The 18897-nt window shown below is 47.6% G+C and overlaps 1 protein-coding gene across 7 annotated transcripts in view; it reads right to left on the reverse strand.

Annotated features, from left to right (window-relative positions):
• The window catches only part of LOC146437424 (phosphatidylinositol-binding clathrin assembly protein-like), a 29303-nt gene extending 26105 nt beyond the window's left edge, over nt 1–3198 (reverse strand). For 2 of the 7 annotated variants that reach the window (XM_085060409.1, XM_085060408.1), the window contains exon 1: nt 2660–3195. In XM_085060409.1, coding sequence (XP_084916535.1) covers nt 2660–2792 — 133 coding nt within the window. In that variant the 5' untranslated portion in view covers nt 2793–3195. Of the gene's footprint in view, nt 1–2659 lie in introns of all 7 variants that reach the window. The other 5 variants (XM_085060411.1, XM_085060407.1, XM_085060412.1 and 2 more) reach the window with 5 other exon arrangements.
• Nucleotides 3199–18897: the final 15699 nt, after the last annotated feature.

Raw genomic sequence — 18897 nt, forward strand, 5'->3', positions numbered from 1 at the left:
GTCACAAGCCTAGCTACACCTTTAATTTATTCTTTTTTCTTGTGACTCTTCAGTAATTAGACAAGAGGAGGTTTGGCGCCAGAAGTGCAACATAGCCTCACTCTGCTACAAACCAGACTCAGGAGGCTGAGGGAAGTGAGAGAACCCACACTACGAAAGAGACAAGACCTTCAGGTGCTCCACTAAGAGGAAAGATCAGCCTCTATATAACATTTTATATTATCTGAAAATATTACAAAATACTACAGAAATAGATCTGCTGACTTATTTAGGACACCGTGACCTACTTCAAAAGGTAAATCCCCAAGTATTCCCATTGACATTGCTTAGGTTTTGGGGTGGGTTTTTGGTGGGTGTTTTCTTTCTCTTAAAGTAAAATATTACTACACTAACCAGCAATTAGTAGTCAGACAAACCCCATGACTCTTAACTACTAGTTCAGACACTGCATATGTAACATCTTTCTCTAAAAACCTATATTGTAATACCACAGTTTTTCTTGCTGAGAAAACTTGGCAGTAAGGGGATTTTAAGAATGAATCTGAACAGAGGGCACAAACCGATACTCCTCCACAATCCCTGATACAACTATCGCAACTCTCAAAAAAATGTTCCTGGTAAAGCTTTCTCCTGAGCAGCAATTACAAATACCAGATGGTGTAGCATTTTGAATGACACACACATAGTGACCAGAGTACAACTACCAGAGGTTTTTTACACTAAATCCAAGCTATGCTTTCCTTCATAATTTACTTAAATTGGGAAATACTAGCACTGTATCTTGGAAAAACATATTGTGGTTTTTTTGGTTGTTCGGTTGTTTTTTTTCCCCCCCAGAGATAACAATATTTTGTATTTAACTGCTCACATTTAATTCAGTGTGAGCAGGTAAATACACTGAGCACCTGTGAGCACCTGTGTATAAGTGAAAAAACAAGAAGTGCCATTCAGAGGGTTGCAGATGTTTGAAAAGCGGTGCCTGGGTATGCTAGATGAAGACAGGAGCATGTTCACTGGGGTTTTTTTTTAACCCCTTACAAACATATGTAAGGTACCGTATTTCACACCTTTTCTTCCCTACCCCACCAAAGCATATTTCAGATACCAAATCAAAACAAGAGTTTTGTCTGTCTTAGACCCAAGTCTGAGCAAGCGAATTACACCAGAATACATAACTCATCTGGCTAGAAGGGGATCTTCGGGAGACTGACTGACAGCTCTTAACAGACTGGGATCAAAAGGAGCTATTTTGTCAAAAGGCAGTCTCAGTTTATGCTATTCTCAAGTTAAGAGTTGTTCCACATTTACATTTTCTTATTTTGTAAGGGTGAATTATAGCAGATGACGTTATTTCAATAATATTTTCAAACACACTACCTCTTTTAGGATTCAGAAGCTTTCAAACTATTGAGCAAACTGTCACCACTTTCTGGCTTCCTGTTATGTTGCCATTTCTAGACTCAAGGGTTACCTCATTAACTTGTACCACAGGCAGAACACAAGACCAGAAGAAATAAGGTAACTTTAAAAAGGTATCTTTAAAAAAGAAATTGTCAGTCACCCAGTTTTACGGCTTTTACTTTCAACACAATAGCTGCAATATTCACTACTGTAGCTGGATCCCACCCATTCAGATCAGTAACAAATGAAATATACTATTTGGCTGGTTTTAACTGTTTGATCCACACTGAAAGCTCTCACACAAGCCAGTGTCACAGGGTCACACATCCCAACTATCCTCAAACAATATAACCCAGAACGCTTCTGCCGAGAGCCTGAACCGCAGCTCCTCTAGTACCATCAACTTGCACGAATCCTGCAGAACTACCAGCCTGTCTTTGAAGAAACCAGCAAACGCCTTCAAGCCTTTTCCCCTTCTCCTTAACAGAAACACACACACACACTTATTTCGCTTTTCCGAGCTGGGGAGCGGGTATGCTACAGAACGTAGGTTTGTGCACTTTTGAAGTCAGACAGGAACTCCAATTGCTACCCCGTTAGTAACGCCTGAAGCGAAGCAACACCACTGATACTTCTGTAGATTTCGGGGATAACTCGCTGTGTATTTTGGTACAGAGAAAGGGGTTCTAAAGTACTAAGTTTAAATGTATTAGCGGCAACATACTCATCCAGAAGAAACGCACTAGTCCACCTACGCCCTTCCCTTTACTTCGCTTCTCATATTTTACCTCATTTCACGACCCCTAAGACAGAAAACTGTATTTCGGGAAATGTTCTAACTATTTAAACGGCTGTAGTCCACGGGATGCACGGAAAGACGAAAGAGTGCTTAAAAAATTAAATTCTTTCTTGCAACAGTAAACCCACCTTTTCCCCAGGTGCCGGATTAATAAGCACTGCCTCCAGAGCACACGAGCTAAGCTGCTCTCTCTCACCGGGAAGAGCTCATGAGGTTGGAATATTTTCGCTCCCCGGCCGCGACAGGGTGCTACAGACCTCGCTCCCTCCACGTGGAAAATAAGTTTGGAGATCACGGCAGTCAGGTCCACCCAGATTTACAGGACACCCCCTCCAGGTGCAAGCCGCCGGCTCTCCCCTCTCCCCCGCCCGCGGCCGGAGGGCAGCGAGACCACCCCGGCTGCCCCTGCTCGGAGCTCCATCCCCGGGCCCACCCGGCCCCAAGCCGGCTCCTACTCACAGTCCAGGTGCTTCTTCTTGGGGCCCATCACCTCGTGGGTCGTCGCCTTGCACACAGCCTTGGCGACGGCCGAGCCCGTCACGCTGTGCTGCGCCGCCGTGATGCGGTCGGTGATCGACTGCCCCGACATCATCGCCGCGGCCCTGGCGGCGGCTCCGCCGCGGTCCCCCCGCAAGGCCGGGGCGGCGGCTCCCCCGCGGCCGGGGGCGAGCGCAGCCTCCCGGGGGAAGGGCGCCGGCGGCTCCCTCCGGCGGGAGCGCTCGCCGGGCTCCGCCTCAGCGGCTCCTCTCGGCCGCCGCCGCGGGGGCTCTTCCCGCTGCTCCGCGGAGCGGCGGCGGTGATCGCTCGGCTCCCGGCGCCGCTCGGCGCTGCCACCTCCGCCCGCGGGTGCGCCCCGGCTTTCCCTTTCACATTTACGCTCGCAGACAAAATGGCGGCGGCCGCGGCGTCAGGTGACCGCGCGCCCGCCCCGCTCCCGCCCCGCCGCTGCCGAGCGGGCCCGGCCCGAGTGAGCGGGGATGGGAGCGGGACGGGAGCGGAGCGGGGAGCGGAACGGGGCCGGGAGAGGGAGCGGAGCGGGGCAGGAGCCGAGGCCGCCCCCCGCGCCGGGCCTCAGGTGTCCGCGGGCGGTGCGCACCCACCCCCTTAGCGCCCAGGCGCTCCGTGACCCGCCGCCAGCAGCACGGAATCACAGAGTCAGCTCGGCTGGAAAACACCTCTGCGATCACTGATCCCAGCCTGTGACCGAACAGCACCGTGTCAGCCACACCATGGCGATGAGTCTTTCCTTAAACACCTCCAGGGGCGGTGACTCCACCGCTTCCCTAGGCAGCCCGTTCCAATGTCTGGTCTCCCTTTCTGTGAAGAAATTCCTGCGGATGTCCATCCAGACCTCCCCTAGTGGGCGAAACTACGGTCTCTGCTCTGTCGCTATCTGCCTGGCAGGAGAGGCCACTCCCCAGCTGGCTACAGCCTCCTTTCGGGGAATTGCCCGCTGGCTCTTTGTTCCGTGGGTGGGTCTGAATTAAAAATAAAAGCTGCCGCGGCTTCCCGGCGAGTTGGGGTGGGAGAAGCACGGCTGGGAGAAGCGGGGCCGAGCTGTGGCGGGGTGGGCGAGGGGAAGCATCGAGGTCAGATTTTCATTACGGATCACAACGGTTTAAGTTGGAAGAGACCTTAAAGACAGTCCAGTTCCACCTACCTGCCATGGGCAGGGACACCTTCTGCTAGACCCGGTTACACGAGTTTTTGGGGTGGTGAGTTTTCTTTTGTCTTGCGGACTTTCAGAAGCGACGTCTGAAAAAAAGAAAAGAGCCCAACCTCCCATGCTGAGCCTGTTTCAAGGGACTGTAGAATAATTTATGTTCGAAAAGACCTCTGAGCCCGTCGAGTCCCAGCCGATAACCCGGCACCAAAGCCCACCACCAAACCATGTCCCCAGGTGGTGCCACATCTACAGGTCTTTTAAACCCCTCTAGGGCTGGTGACTCCATCACTGCCCTGGGCAGCTTGTGCCTGGGCTTGACAACCCTTTTGCTGAAGAGATTTTTCCTAATATCCAATTTAAAGCTCCCCTGATGCAACTGGAGACTAATTCCTGTTGTCCTATCACTTGTTGCTTGGAAGAAGGGACTCTCCTGCAGCTGGGATGCTGTGGAGCATCCAAACCACTGGTGGGTTCTCAACACCTTTCCAGCTACTGATACCCAGTGCAGCCCTGTGAGAGCTTTCTTGAGGAAAATTAACACCATCCCGGCCAGACCAGGTGCTGTGACAGAAAAATGCAGCATCACTACTGCTCAGTCAGAACACTCTCCCCAGGCCATTCCATGGAGGAGTATTTTTGTAACTTCTGCATTTATAGTACACTAATATAAGTGTGAACACTCATACAAATAGAAGATAGAGCACAGCAATGGTTATTTTTACCTTGAAGTAAAAATACAAAAAGTAAGGAGAGTAAAAAGGAGGCAGTTGAACACGAGTGTTATAAACAAAAATCTAGCAGCTTCTGACAATCAACTTGTATTTGAGGGTGCTGATTAAAGCTCTATTGCTTACATTATCCCTAAAGTGAAATACTCCATAAATATGTGGGTAGACTGCCACACACCAACTGTCTGCTATTGCAGTACACATATAAAAGCAATAAAGCAGGCAACATTTGCAATCACAGGACTGTGTATTTCACTAGTACATAAAAATTTTGTCTTTTCATAATATTTGTAGGATACAGAGGGTGTTTATTAAGTGCTTCAGCATATTCCTTTTTGACCATAAGATGACCACAGGGAACAAGTATGCTTCATACAAAGCTGCCCATGTTAGGCACCAAAAAGGGCTGTGGTGGGTTACATTGGCTGAACACCAGATGCCCACCAAGCTGCTGTATCACTCCCCCTCCTCAGCTGGAGGGATGGGGAAAAAACTAAAATGGAATACCAGTATACAGCATAGCCCTTTGAGGGCTGCTTTTGGGAAGATTAACTCCATTCCAGCCTGACCCAGTAAAGTGTAAAGAGAACAACAAAGGCGAGCAGGGTCAGCAGCAGAGATGTCTCTTTTGATACTGCTGAAAAGCACAATAACACTGAACAAATATTAGTGGTCCTATGAACTGGGGTGTGTAATGTTGTGAATGAAGGATTTCTATAGACCTAAGGGCATACATGCATTAATACATGGTCACTGATATTAAAATATCGAACATTTCCTGTGCTGGAAAAAGTTACAACCTCTTCAGTTTGACTGGCAGCAGGCAATTTCCAACTGCCTTATTTTTGTTTTAAGACTTGTAGTTTCTGGGAAAAAATGATCTTGAATCTTCAAAGCCTGAGGGAACATCAAAACAGTAAGAAAAGAAGAGATGTAAAGATTAAATACACATTACAAATGTCTACATCTCTTAGGACCTGTCTAAACAGGGAAGTTCTTTTGCAATAAAGAAGGGTGTGAGCTGAAGCACAGCAGCTATTCTGTGCTACCTCCTCCCCCAGCAGGGACTCACTTATTTTGTTCTGTTTCAGAATTCCACATAAAAGTGCCTGAATTGAGTGTTTCTCATTGCAATGGCTCTGTCTTTACTCGATGTGCTGGTCAGGCCCAAGTATGGGTTCAAATGTCCCTTTTCAGTCAGTGCATTGACTTGCTCTGGGTTCAGGCTGTCCTGTGCACCCCGTGCATGGCTGCAGGTAGAATCACAGAATCATTTAGGTTGGAAAAGACCTTTAAGATTATTAAGTCTAGCAATTAACCCAGCACTGCCAAACCCACCTCTAAATCATGTCCCCAAATGCCACATCCACACAGCTTTTAAATATCTCCAGGAACATTGCCTCCACCACTGCTCTGGGCAGCCTGTTCCTGAGCTTTACAACCCTTTTGGTGAATAAATTTTTCCTAATATCGAATCTAAACCTCCCATGGCACAGCTTGAGTCCATTTCGTCTTGTCTTGTCCCTTGTCACTCCAGGGAAGAAACTGCCCTTCAGGCACTGATGTCTGCTCAATCTAATGCAAAAGCCTTGCTCTAGGCCACTCTCCTGCACCTATGCTTTAGTTGATTTTTGTAAAGATGAAAACTGGAAATTATATGTGCAATTTACCTCTCACTCATTTTGCTGCCCTCTGTTTACTGTATGGGCAGGTAATATGGGGTTCAGACAGGAAACGTGGTCCAGGCTTGGATGTATATAAATAGTGCTGGGGGAGAGTGGCACTGGAGGGAATGGATGTTTCTGGGCTCCTGCCATGGCTGAACGACACAGATGGTTTTCCAGGGAAATGAGTATTTTAGTAATGAGTAGTGAATGTGCTGCAGGCTGACTGTACCTACAGGCCTGGGAATGCAAACAGTTTAGCAGCAGGTTTGTCAATAAATACCATCTGCTCAGTAGCACTGAATCCAAAATATAGCAGAACCTACCTTACTGGAGGCTGTTGTTTTGCTGATAGAGTTGAGATAAAAATCACTAATTTTTTTTTAATAATGTGATTGTGATCTAAAATTATAAAACTAAATTTATTCAGGCTTACTCAATCCCAGTTTAAGCCCAGGAGAGTTAAACTGTTGTCATTAGCATTTTTCCTGGTGGCCAGTAAGACATCTGCATGGAAGAGTGAGCTGTAAACAAGACTGCTGCTCTCTCAGTTCAGGCCATTGAAGTGTGAGAAACACCTCAATTCCACGCTGCCTGCAAGGGAAGGAAACAAACCATGGCAGCAGCAGAGATGGGGTTCCTGGGGGCTGTGATGGGGGCTTGAGGCTGGTTTCCTGACCCAGCATTCCAGTCACAAACAGTGAGTGAATCCTTGCCCCAGCCTTTCTCCATGCAGGAGCACTGAGCGTTCTTTCTTCTTGGCTCCGTGTTTTCCATGAGTTTTGCCAAAGCAGAGTGCCTTGGGGATCTTTACTGCTGTCAGGTGTGGTTGAAATTGGATGAGGATGTTTCTGGGAGAGAAACAAGACATCAGCATAATCTAAAAATCCTAATACCAGAATGAGTTTCAATGTTAGTAAACTAATTCTTACCTGAACAGAGACATAACAGGAAAAAACTCCACACACTCTTGTCCAATTTGGATTTATGGATGCTATATTCTGCCACTCTCTTTTAAAGATCTTTATTTCCCTCTCTCTGAGTTTTAAAATGTTAATAAGAAATTGAGCTCCAGAACTGGGACTCTCCATAGCTGGATTCATTCAAACCTTGCATAACTGCAAAATACAAGAAGATCCTGAGCCCTTTCCTCCAGGACCTCACCTCAAGAGACCCTGAGTTTGCCTCAGGGCCATTTTTGGAGCTCACAAGGTGCAAGAATTGTACATAATCACTAGGGCCTTTAAGCCCTTTTTCGAAGTGCCCTGCAGACACAAAATTTATGCTCAAAAGTGTGGCAATGCTAAAAGCCACGTGCTGGTTTTCCCTTCTCCTGTCACATGAGGGAAGGTCACACTTCCTCTGTCCCTCCCATCCAGCCCCTGCCAAGAAGCAGTGACCTGGGGCAGGACTTGGCCCTCCTTAGCCATCTCCAACTCTGCCTCTCAAACTTGATTGCTGGTGAAGTTTGAGCTTTTAAAATTGCTGACTTTGTATAGAGAAGAGAGAAAAGAAAGAGGAAAAGAAAGAAGGGGAAGGAAAAACTAATCTGGAGTTATGCCACAGTTGCAAAAAATGCTGGGAGGCAGAAACACAGAATTCCCATGGCTCCCAGTGCAGCAGCTGGCTGCTGTTCTTGCCCTTAGGCTCCTCATGTTCCTTGCAGGTGTATGGCTGTCAATAACAACATATTTGAGAAGATTTCTGTATTATTTCTGAAGTACTTCCCTGAGAAAGAGTTTCTGTTTGGTGATGAATCTGTTCTGGTTCCTTCTATGAACAATTGAGCAAGGTTCATGGAAGTCCCCTTTCCCTGACTTCTCTGTTTAACATTACAATTAAATGGGTTTTTTCAAGGGAAAACAAGATAAATACTACAATATGATGCAATTGGTGTAACATAATTACTCCAAACTGTCCTGATTTGGTCTGTTACTTCCTGAGTAAGTTATGAGAAGGGTTTTGAAAAGCAGGAGCTGAGTGGGGTATCTCATACAAATTCAGGATTGAGGTTTAGGCTTGGAAGATTAGTCTTGGTTTAAGCGTGGGGGGGGCTCAGTTTTGGCTTTGGGACTGTCCCAGAACAAACCTTTTCTTCCAGAGCCCTGTGTGTGTGTCCACTGAGCAGTTCTGAGCCAGACAGTCACTGCTGGCGTTAGCAGACACCTAAGGAAGTGTAATTGTCACCTGAGGAAATGGCATGGCTAGCTCTACTGTAGATATTTCAGAGGGTTTGTGTGGCTAGCACAGGTCTTTCCCATGAGAATTCTTTTTGTGTTTCATAAACAAAGATAAAGTTTGGATGTTTTTTAAAAGTGTCCCAAGATTTGGACAGCTCAGGCCTGGCCAATCAGGCCTAGGGGGAGGTCTCAGGCTGACCAATCGGGGTGACCTCTGAAAAAACTATATATTTATTGAAATCAAAACAATAAAGGCTCTTTTCCTTCTTGCCACTGAGAACTGGGTTCTTTTCTCTGCTAGTGGCTCAACAGCGACAGGTTTGGGTTGGCAGATGACCTGTGTATTAATCCATTGTTTCCATCATCCTGGCATTCATTCCAGGGGCCTCTCTGTGAGAGGTGAATTGGGATGCTAAAACAAGGCGTGATGCAGGTGATGAAGCCATTTTTGGACACAGCAAAAATTGCATCTTGGAGAATCCTTGATCAGGACCAGGAGAGCCATTCCTTGCTCTAACACTGGTCATTTTGACCATAGACTCAATAAAACCTGGAGAAGCAAGAAAGCTAAAATCATCAGCCTAATAAAATTATACAAATTGTGGACCAAAGCAGATTTGCAATGTTTCCATCCCTGCCAAGGAAAAGGAGCACACCTGGCTTGGGGAAAAAGGATTTGGGGAGAGTGGGGGAGGGCTGATGGGGCTGTGCCATGGCAACGGAGGAAGGAGCTCGAAGCACAGCCTCCAAAAAATGTAACACTGCCAATGGAAACCAACCTTGTATTAAAATCAGTTTAAAGCATTTCTGGAAATTACAGCCCACTGGGCATTAGTTTCATACCAAATAAATACATAGGAACAAAAAATACAGTAAAAATGAGACATTTGGCTAAGTAGGAATAAATAAGGTCAAAGCTGCAGATACTTATAAAAGAAAATCTTCCATTTCGATTCCTTGAGTGTGTCAGTGAAATGGAGGATAAGGGCAAACCAGCACATACCTTGTATCTAGACTTGCAAAAAACCTGCCCAACAAACCAGAAAAAGGCTTGGACAAATGAGCTTAGGCACTTGTGAGATGCTATCAAGGCATCTCACTGTATTACTAAGTGTTCACAAGCCTCTGAAAAGCTGATCCTGAAAGGGAGAAATAGAATTAGATGCAAACAGTAGAGTTACAAGTGTTTTGAAACTGAAATGCTTATTTGCAATACCTTGCTGACGGAATGAGCACCAAGTAAATGGCATTGAAACACAGTGGTTTCAAAATTGTCCAAGAGGCAGATTTTTTTTAAAATGTGGGACTAATTTTTATATACAAACTAAAATAAACCAAATCAGGATACTTGAATTTAGCATTTAGCACAAGCACTGAGAATTTAAGCAAACTGGGGTGTTGACAGAGGTAACTGAGAACCTCTAGAGACAGCTGAGGGGCTGGTCACAGAGGAGGAAAGAGCCTGAGCTGGCTCAGGTGTTACAGCAGGTACTGTCAGATGGGATCCACCGTACACAACCTGCCTCTCCTGCTTGTCCTTTTGCCAGTTTTTGTGGGAAATGCTGCATCTAACAAGCAGCCTCATGTGCCATGGAACTAATAAATAAACTAACAGACAATTCTCTATGGGTTTATGCCTGGGGATTGGCAGACTGAGTTCTCCGAGGCTGCGGCACAACTGTTGCTTAAAAGACATCAGAGAAGCCACACATTGCAAATGTTCTAACCACAGGAAAAGCTCAAATGGAAGTTCACGCTTTATTAAACACCAATGAATCCACTTGAGAGAGAAACCTTGAGTAAAGAGTGGATTTTCTGGTGTCTCATAGCCACCAACTCCCATTCAAGTTTTTTTCCCAGGGTTTAATTCATTTTCTTGCCTCCCTTTTTTTGCCTCAGCCTGATTACCTGCTCTCATAAAATTTAAGACCTTCTTTTTGGGATGTTTACTTGTTTGAGAATAAGGTGGGCAGTGCAGTCAAGAATTACTGGGGAGAGGATGGATGGAGTGTGATCTTACAGGAAAACATATTGAAAATCAGATCCCATGAGCCTGGCAGGGTTGGAAGAAGCTGCTGTGCTGACCATGCAGATGAGAGAGCTGAGCAGGGTATTTTTAGAAAGTCAGTCAAGCAGACAGTTCCATGTTCCTTTCTGTGCTCTTCCCTTCTTTTTAGACAAGCCATCATCACCCTAGGGGTGAGAATGGGTGTACCAAGTATCAGCTGTAAAATAGCTGTTTTCACTGAGTGGCATCTCTAGAGAGGTGATGTTTTTCTATCCACCCCATTGCCTGGGAGGAAAACAATGTCAAGGGCTGGTAGGATTTCAGGGCACAGGAATGCTGGGTGCAGACAGTGCCCTGTGCTCCATAGGCAGCTGGCACGAGGATGCTCTGGCTGCTGCTGAAAACCCTGTGGCCAATGTTCATGCACACTTCCAAAGTGTGGAACACAGACATGTTAACAGCACAGGCCTGTGACCACACTTTTCTCTCAGCGAGCATGGGTTTATTTCTCCTTTCTTTGTGATCAGCTAAAATTACAGTGTTTATTAGCTGCCCCTGTTGTTATTACTGTCCCAGCTATGGACTGGCCTTTGCATTACAATCAGTTGCTTTGGCTTCTATTGTTTTTTGAAGTGTTAAGGTTGTGCAGGCTGAAAGAGTGTGCAGGCAGCAACAAAGATATTTGTGTGCTGAAAAGCCACTTGCTGTGTTCTCCAACTACACTACCATGCCTATTCAGCAGTATCCCCTCTTCCCATGGGTCTCACCATCCCTGTGCCCTTAAACATCACAGCACAACTGCAGCCCTGTTTTTGCAAGAGTTCCCCCTCTGTGTGTAAAATTAATCAGCAGAAATGGAAAGGGAATACTGGCAACCCTTAATGAATCCCCACTTCTGACAGCTTTTTCCTCAGCTGAATGCAAGTGTGGGGTTTAGTATGCAAGTACACACACCATCTAAGTGATGGATGAGGTTTCCATTCCTCACACAGTGGTGGGGTTGGTGTTACAAGGCAATGCAGTCATAGGCACTGGGCTCTGCAGTATCATGAAAAGAGTCTTTTTATGCAGGTGTCCCTACACCCAGCAGAAGATGCTCCAGAGAAGGTGATGGTGGTTCCTGTGTCCCCCTCTTTCATCCCCAGGAAAGCCACAGTCTCCCTGCATGGGGCAGCAGCAAAACCCTACTTGAGAGCTGATAGTGCCAGCATGGCCACAGCAGGGCTACCTGTGAACTGAGCTTGTGAGGGAAGTGGCATCACTTTCTTCTCCAGGCAGCAGCTGAGAAGGGTGTGGGGCTGTTGGGTGGCTGCAGAGGCTGTTGGGCAGCCAGAGAGGGTGTTTATTGCAGACACCATCAGCTAGGCATCCTTCACAAGGGTGCCACCCAGCCCTGGAGGTCGTGGGTTTGGAGTGGGGTGCAATGGGCCAACTTCAGAGCAGGATTATCTGTGACGGGCGCTGTGTTCCCGGGGCAATGGATATCTCCGTGTCTGGGCCCAGGAACTCCACCCTCCATGGGGTGTCTGGGGAACAGGCCACTGACCACAGGAGTGCCTTTGCCACAAGGTGAAAACAATTGCATTAACGTGGACTGCTTGCTTGCTGTTTGTCTGCTTACTTCAGAAGGTAAAACATGGCAAAAATAACAAAACCAGAGACTGCAAAGCTTCTTGCATGCAAAGCTATCATGGAGTGGACAGCTGTGGAGCAGGTCAGGGCCCTTCCACCTTAAAGGCTCTGGGTGTTGGCAGGTTCCCACCCTGTGGCTGGTGCACCCAAGCTCAGAGCAGCACTGTGCCTGGGCACAGATACTGCTGGTTATCTCCCTGGAACAACGAGCCCAAGACACTGGAGGGGAGATATTTGTACCAAGACATTTCCAGCTCATGCAGTGCTCACGCCTCTGTCTTGCTGTGTGGCAGAATGCTGTGACAGCAGCACTGACACTGCTGGTGGTGAGGAGCTGCTGAGCTGGTGTCACCAGTCCCATCCCAGAGCAGCAGCAGTGGCCAGCATGTTGGTACCCACTTCTGGCAAACCAGAACCGATGGCCAATGCTGCAATGAATCCCACAGGTGGCATGAGCAGGTATGAGTGAACCTGGCTGTAGTCACCAATCACTGACCCGGTCAGGGAACAGGAGCAAAACTGTTACAGGTGGCTGCACTGCCTTGGTGTCTTAACTGACCCTTAAATACCTGACACCAGGAGCCACAATGTGGGCTCAGACCCACAAGATTCTGAGAGCATGGGAGAGGACATTTCCAATAGCAATAAAAATATCAAAATAGTTGTTTTCTCTCCCTCCCGATGCCGTTGAAAGCTGAAGTTACCATGGCTGGTGTTTTGCAGCATCCTTGTCACAGCACAAACTGCTGGTGGTGGTCACATCTGCCCCCGGGCAGCCCTGCACAGGAGGAGGTGACAGGGAAAACAGGCATTTTGCTCTCCCTTTCCCAGCATGCTGGTTCAGTCAGCACAGTGGGCTGCTGGGCTGGGCACAGGGCTGCTCTGAGCTCGGGTGCACCAGCCAAGCACACCAGGATTTGGTGTGGCATTTTTGAAGGCACAGCAGAGCAAGCACTGGGCAGCCAGGCAGACATAGAAATGGATTCTCTGGTCTTCCTGCAGGAGCAGTGCAGCTCCAGGCTAGTCCCCACATGCCTCTGTGTCCCAGTGTGAGAGACAGATATCTTCTGCTTCTCGAGAATATGTACATAGAGGTGTCCTCAAGCTATATGTATATATATATACACATGATAGAGATAAAAATCTTTTATACAGATGGAGCTCTGTTTGTTTTTCAATTCCAGTACATACTATTTCACTGACAGCCCCTCAGGGCTGGGAGTCTTTAGATGGGTTGTGAATTGAAGAACAAGCATGTGAGGAAGGTGTCTGACAGCACAAGGCATGGGGAGGAGGAGGTGAGTCCTGCCTGACAGCTGTCCTTGAGCTTTCTTCTGTGTCTAACTTGGTATCACAAACAGCTCATACCAGAAATTGTGGCTTTGATAAACCCAAAAGTCGGGTTGCTCAGCCTTATAGAAGCAGACTGGACACCATGGACCTTGGCAGTGGACACTGCGGGGCTGGAAATGGGCAACTGCAGCAATGATTCTACAGCCAATTTAGCATCAGCCAAAACAGCACACCAACTGATTCCATAACCAAGCAGTTGATGAAAAATGCCCTTTTATGAAAAGATATCCATGTGGATTGCTTTAGCTTGGGGGCCTGAGTCCTAGATTTCTCTGAGCTGGACTTGTTTCCCTCTGCCTTGGGCACTTGCTTGCCTTGCAGAGAGCAAGAGGATTACAGCTGAACTTCATCCACTTCAGTACCATCATCAACAAAGTGTGGTCTGTGGCAACAGCATTTTGTTTATTTTCCTAAAAAATGCCATCTTCAGCACTGAGGCATAACATCTATTTGGAGACTTGTATAAAAATTACTCCAAACAACAGCTCGAGATCAACCACTTCCCCCTGAAAGGTTTCACAAGTTAAGATGGAAGATTGGCATTTAAGGTGGCAGTGGAAGCTGTTCCTCTTCTCTGCCTTGAGAGCAGCAGAGGTTGGTTTTGGGGTTACCTGCATTCCCAGGTCTTGGCTGCAAGGACAAGGGAGAGATAACTGGCCAAAAGAGGTTCACTGGCTCTGTCTCTCCTCTGGCTTTGCCCTGTGATGTTTCCTGAGGTTTGTGTCATAGTGGAGTGACACACTTCACCTGTAAGAGAGATGTAGCAATATGGCAAGGCATGCCTGATTATTTACTGTAGGGAGGACAGGTCAGCCAGAAGTGTCAGTGAGATCCTCCTGTTGAGACACAAGGTTCGAGAAAGACCCCCTTGCATTTTAAACTCCCTTCTCAGGGGAGTCTGTGCAGCTGTATCCAGACACAGACCCAGACTTGGTCACTGGTTTATGTCTGAAGGACTGTATGTGCCCAACCAACTCTTTGTATCACTTAGCTAAGATTTCAAAATTTCAGCACACTTACTCCCAATTCACTTCCTGAGTATCTGATGTGACAAGGATTCTCTCAGCCTTGAGGAGTAACCTTGAGAGGTGTCCCTACTCAAGGTCAGCTCTTGTCCTGCAGGCTGCTGTAAAGCAGGAGAGCTCTACAGGCCCTGGGCTGCCTACTATTTATGTAGTAAGATGACTGACTTATGGTCATATTTACATACCAGCCGTGTTTTGGTTGGCACATGCTCAGCCAGCCCTCAGCTGTTGAGCAAGACTGATGGCCCTTAGCTATTGATGTTATCTGTCTTCCCAGAGTCCAAAACCCTCACAACCACCACTGGTGGCTATTGCTTAAGCAGAAAGTGGGGGAGCTCATCACCATGGCTGGTTATTAAAAAAACCAGCAATCACAGCACAAAGTAAATCCCACGACAGCTGAAAGCCTTTGCCAGCACCAAATGCCTTTTTTCACCAAAGCAGTCTCTTTTTTTTCTCCCTTTTCCTGTTTGGGGTGACAGCTGCTGGGCCATGCATGATGTGAACAGCAGGTAAGTATTATCTCTAGATCTTTTGAAGGACAGCTATTTGCATGCCCACCAAGCCAAAATAAAAGGTGATGTTTTGGGATGTGGAAGTTGCATTCCCATGAGCTCCCACCCACTGACACCTTTGGACACCTTGTGCCCACCCTAAAGCTGCTGCCAACCTCCCACCAAAGTGGGATTGGATGCACTGGAGGCTCCTGGGCTGTAATTTCCCAGTGGAAACAGCAGGCAGGCATTGGGCACAGCAGGGTAGGTTTGCCTTTTGCTCAGCACTGTCTTGCCCTGTGCCTCGCAGCTTTCCTCGCTGGGTTTCCCCGCCTGCCCTGCCCTTGGCCCTTTGTACTGGGAGGGTTGGTGGCGAGGGGAAGCGAGCACCTCCCCGGGGAAGTGGCCAGATCACAATTTGACAAACAGGTTGCTCAATGCTGGGCTGGAGTTACTGATCCCATCTCACGCTGACCGCTGCTCTGCAGCACCAGGAAACCTATGCGTCAACATTTTCCAGGCAGAGTACTCTGCTTGGCTGCAAGTGCAAGTGTCAGAGTTATCAGAGAAATCTGGTTTTTAAGTATTTTCTGACCACTCAGAGTTAAAAGGTTGTTGAAAAAGCACAGCTGATAAGATACAGTATTTTTAGGCAAGGCTGCTGGTGGAATATGCATTTTTCTGCCTCCTCCTGAGGCTGCAGGTTTCCCTTCTCCAGGTACAAGACTGAGACTTTTCCCCAGGGTGCAAGCAGCTGGGTGTGTTTTCCTCTAGATCCACAGGGCAAAAGGAACTTGCACAGGGCTTGTACACAAAAGCAACAGCTTATGGATACGTCAGGCAAAGCCAATGTCCCCATGCTGGAGCCAGTGGGCACACAGAGCCATCCCCACCGCCAGGCATGAGCTCCGTGCTGAGCCTTTCCCTGGCAGAAGGACCTCAGGGGTTTCCTTACGCCACAGAGCTCCTTGAACCTGCTGCTTCCACGGGAAGCAGATCAAAAGCACCCATGGCCAAAATAATCCTGATAAACATAGGATGCAATTCAGAGCTGTTTTCTCTTTCTGAGTGTAGACTTTGGATACAGGCTAGGACACACCTGATTGTCTGTCTGTACCGTGTATTTTCTTGTCTGTTTTGGAGCAGCCTGGGGACCTGCCAGCATGGCTCAGGCTCTGCTCTCTGTGACACCAAAGGGCAGGTCTGCACTAGAAATGAATCTGTTCATTGAGCCTTGTGTATCATTTAACAGTCAGAGCTGTTCAGAGAAAAGTCTGAAGAGGTGTATGGATGGTAAAGTGTGCTTCTTTTTTTTTCCTCTATATATAAACATGGAAAAAAGAACTACAAACATTTCTGGAGTTATTCCAAATTTTCGTTTGGTGCAAAAGTCAGATTCAGGACATGCTGATCGTGGAAATCCATCTTTATTTTGTCTCCCTGTCATTGTCTTTACATGTCATGCAAGTTCACTCTCGAGCTGTCTCTGGTGCTTTGCTCAGCTCTGCCTGGGAAGAGGCAAAGCCCCTCCTCTCCATCCTCTGTGTGAGCACATTCCTTGTGCTGACCAGGCAGAACAGGACGGATTTCCTTCGGTGCCATTTCCTGATGATTTCTGACTAACTGTGGAGGAAGTTAAGCCAAAGAAATGATGAATCTTCTCTTTTTTATTTTGAAAACACTTTTAAGAAGACATCTCTTATTTTGAACTGTAAGCAGCCTGCCTGCTGTTCCACTGCCCGTCTCATCTTCATGGATAAAATACACAGCAAAGGCCACATTTTCTGCTGGGAAGCCCTTACCCTTTTGGGAGAGCCTCATTTGCCAGTGTCAGTACATTGGGCTTGGTCAGTGCTTTGAAATAAATCGTTCACAGTCTGAATGAACACACCCTAAGATGTGACCGACAGAAGGCTATCTGCTCCTACAGCCGAGGGCAAATCTCTCAGCCTTTGGATTTTTGGGGTCCCGAGGGGCCTGGGCCCTGTGGATGTGAGGCTGCTTGACAGGAGAAGCAGCAGCAGGAGGAGGCAGGAGAGGGTCAGTCTGTCCCTGTCTCCTCGGGGGCTGCCTGCAGCAGGGCACAGCCGTGTCGGCATAACGCAGTCCCTGGCTGGGCACACCCTGAGGCAGCTCGGGTTTGAAGGGGAACAGCTCAGTGTCTCTGAAACTCTGGCTGTTGGCAGGGATCTCAGCTGGATCCGCTGTGGTGGAGGCACCCAAGCCCCACTAGGACTCTTTTTGGAAACTTTGTGTCCCTTTGCCTGATTAACCTGGCTGCTTCCCGAAAGCCACATTAATGCTGAACAGAGAGAGATCTATGAGTTAGGGAGACCTCAGGGTTTTACAGATCCCTGTACTGCTCAATCCTCCATCTCTTTCTGTAGAGGAGCTCTCTCTTTCAGGCTGTATAAAAAGGTTGCACTTAAAGCTTGTCCCAAACTTTGATCTGGAAATCTAAAAGAAAAAGCTGTGTTTGCCTCCTGGCACCTTCTCAAGTGCTTGCAGACACCTGCCAGTGCTGCCTCTATTTGATGTTTTGCCCTTTCCATTGTTGTGTCCCTCTCCAGAATGCTCCGTGCCTTCTCAGAGAAAACCAAGGTGCTGGCAGAGCAATATTCTCCTGGATTAGATGGCAGAATGGATGCTTTATGGGAGGAACTTGTGGTTTTTTCCTTCTGGGCAAAAATGCAGAGCAGGTCTCCCCCATTGCTCTGTACTGCTCATGTGGGGAAGGAGGCTAAGGAATGACAGCAGCAGCAGCAGCAAATGCAGCCATCTGGAGATAACAGCACAGTCAGAGGCAAATCCAAGGAGCCGAGCTCCTGGACAAAGAATTGAGCATTTTTCAATGAAGGAGCAAACTGATCTGCAACAACCACCACAAACACATGCAGTGAAAACACCCCCCTCAAATTGCTCTAAGCTTTAAAGCCCTCAGTGAGAGCCCACCTGAGAGCAAGGGCTTTTCAGGCTCTTGCACAGTGATGGATATGCCAATGCCAAGATCCCAAAGCTGTCAGAGCAGCATGTTGGGGCTGTATAACAATGAGCTTATGTTAAAATCGGATGTGAAAGGAAAATCAAAGTAGAACAAAACAGGACAGTGAATGAAAGGTTGGGTTGCTCCCTGCTCACTCCTGCATTACAACAGGGCCTGGGATCAGCTCCCCAGGTGGAAAGGGGCTGAGCCTCTGCCAGTACATCCTTTGTTTGCGCTGGATGTGGTGCTGCTGGCTCCCAGTGTGCTCCCATAAATATGTATAACCTGAGAGCCAAGTCCCTCTGTACTCTCTGCCCTAAACAACTGGAAGAGGAGCTTTAGATGCTGTTTGATGGGGAAATGCAGATCTTAAGACCTGTCAAAACACAGCGTGCAGCCTGCATAACTTGCTGGCAAAAGTGCAGGACTAAGACCCCACAAATTCAGTGTTGTCTCTGCTACTGCCACTGGCCTGGGGGGAGTCAGTGTCCTGCAAAGCCCACATGAAAAATTAGCAATAAAGTATGGCTCCTTTGCCAAAACTCTTGTAGCTCTCCTGAAGAGAAATGAGATATCACCACTGTGGCTCAAGACCTGTGTCCTTGAGTTGATACAGAGCCCAGGGACTCTGCAGGAACACCTGTTTCTAAGGCAGTGCTCTACTGAGCATCTCCAGCTAAAAGAGACCAAAATAATTGCACTCTTAACCAAAAGAGTTAAAGAGGCAAAAAGCACTGGGCCAAAAGGTTGGATATTAGGGAAAGGTCCTTCACCCAGAGAGTGAGCACTGGAACAGCTCTCCAGGGAAATGGTCACAGTACTCAGCCTATCAGAGCTCAAGAAGTGTTTGGACAGTGCTCTCAGGCACATGATGTGATTCTTAGGGCTGTGCTCTGCAGGGCCAGGAACTGGACTTCAATGTTTGCTGTGGGTCTCTTCCAACTGAAGCTTTATTCTATGATTC

Source organism: Lichenostomus cassidix, chromosome 4A, assembly GCF_008360975.1.
Source record: "Lichenostomus cassidix isolate B80296 chromosome 4A, HeHo_3.0, whole genome shotgun sequence".
Taxonomy (NCBI): domain Eukaryota; kingdom Metazoa; phylum Chordata; class Aves; order Passeriformes; family Meliphagidae; genus Lichenostomus; species Lichenostomus cassidix.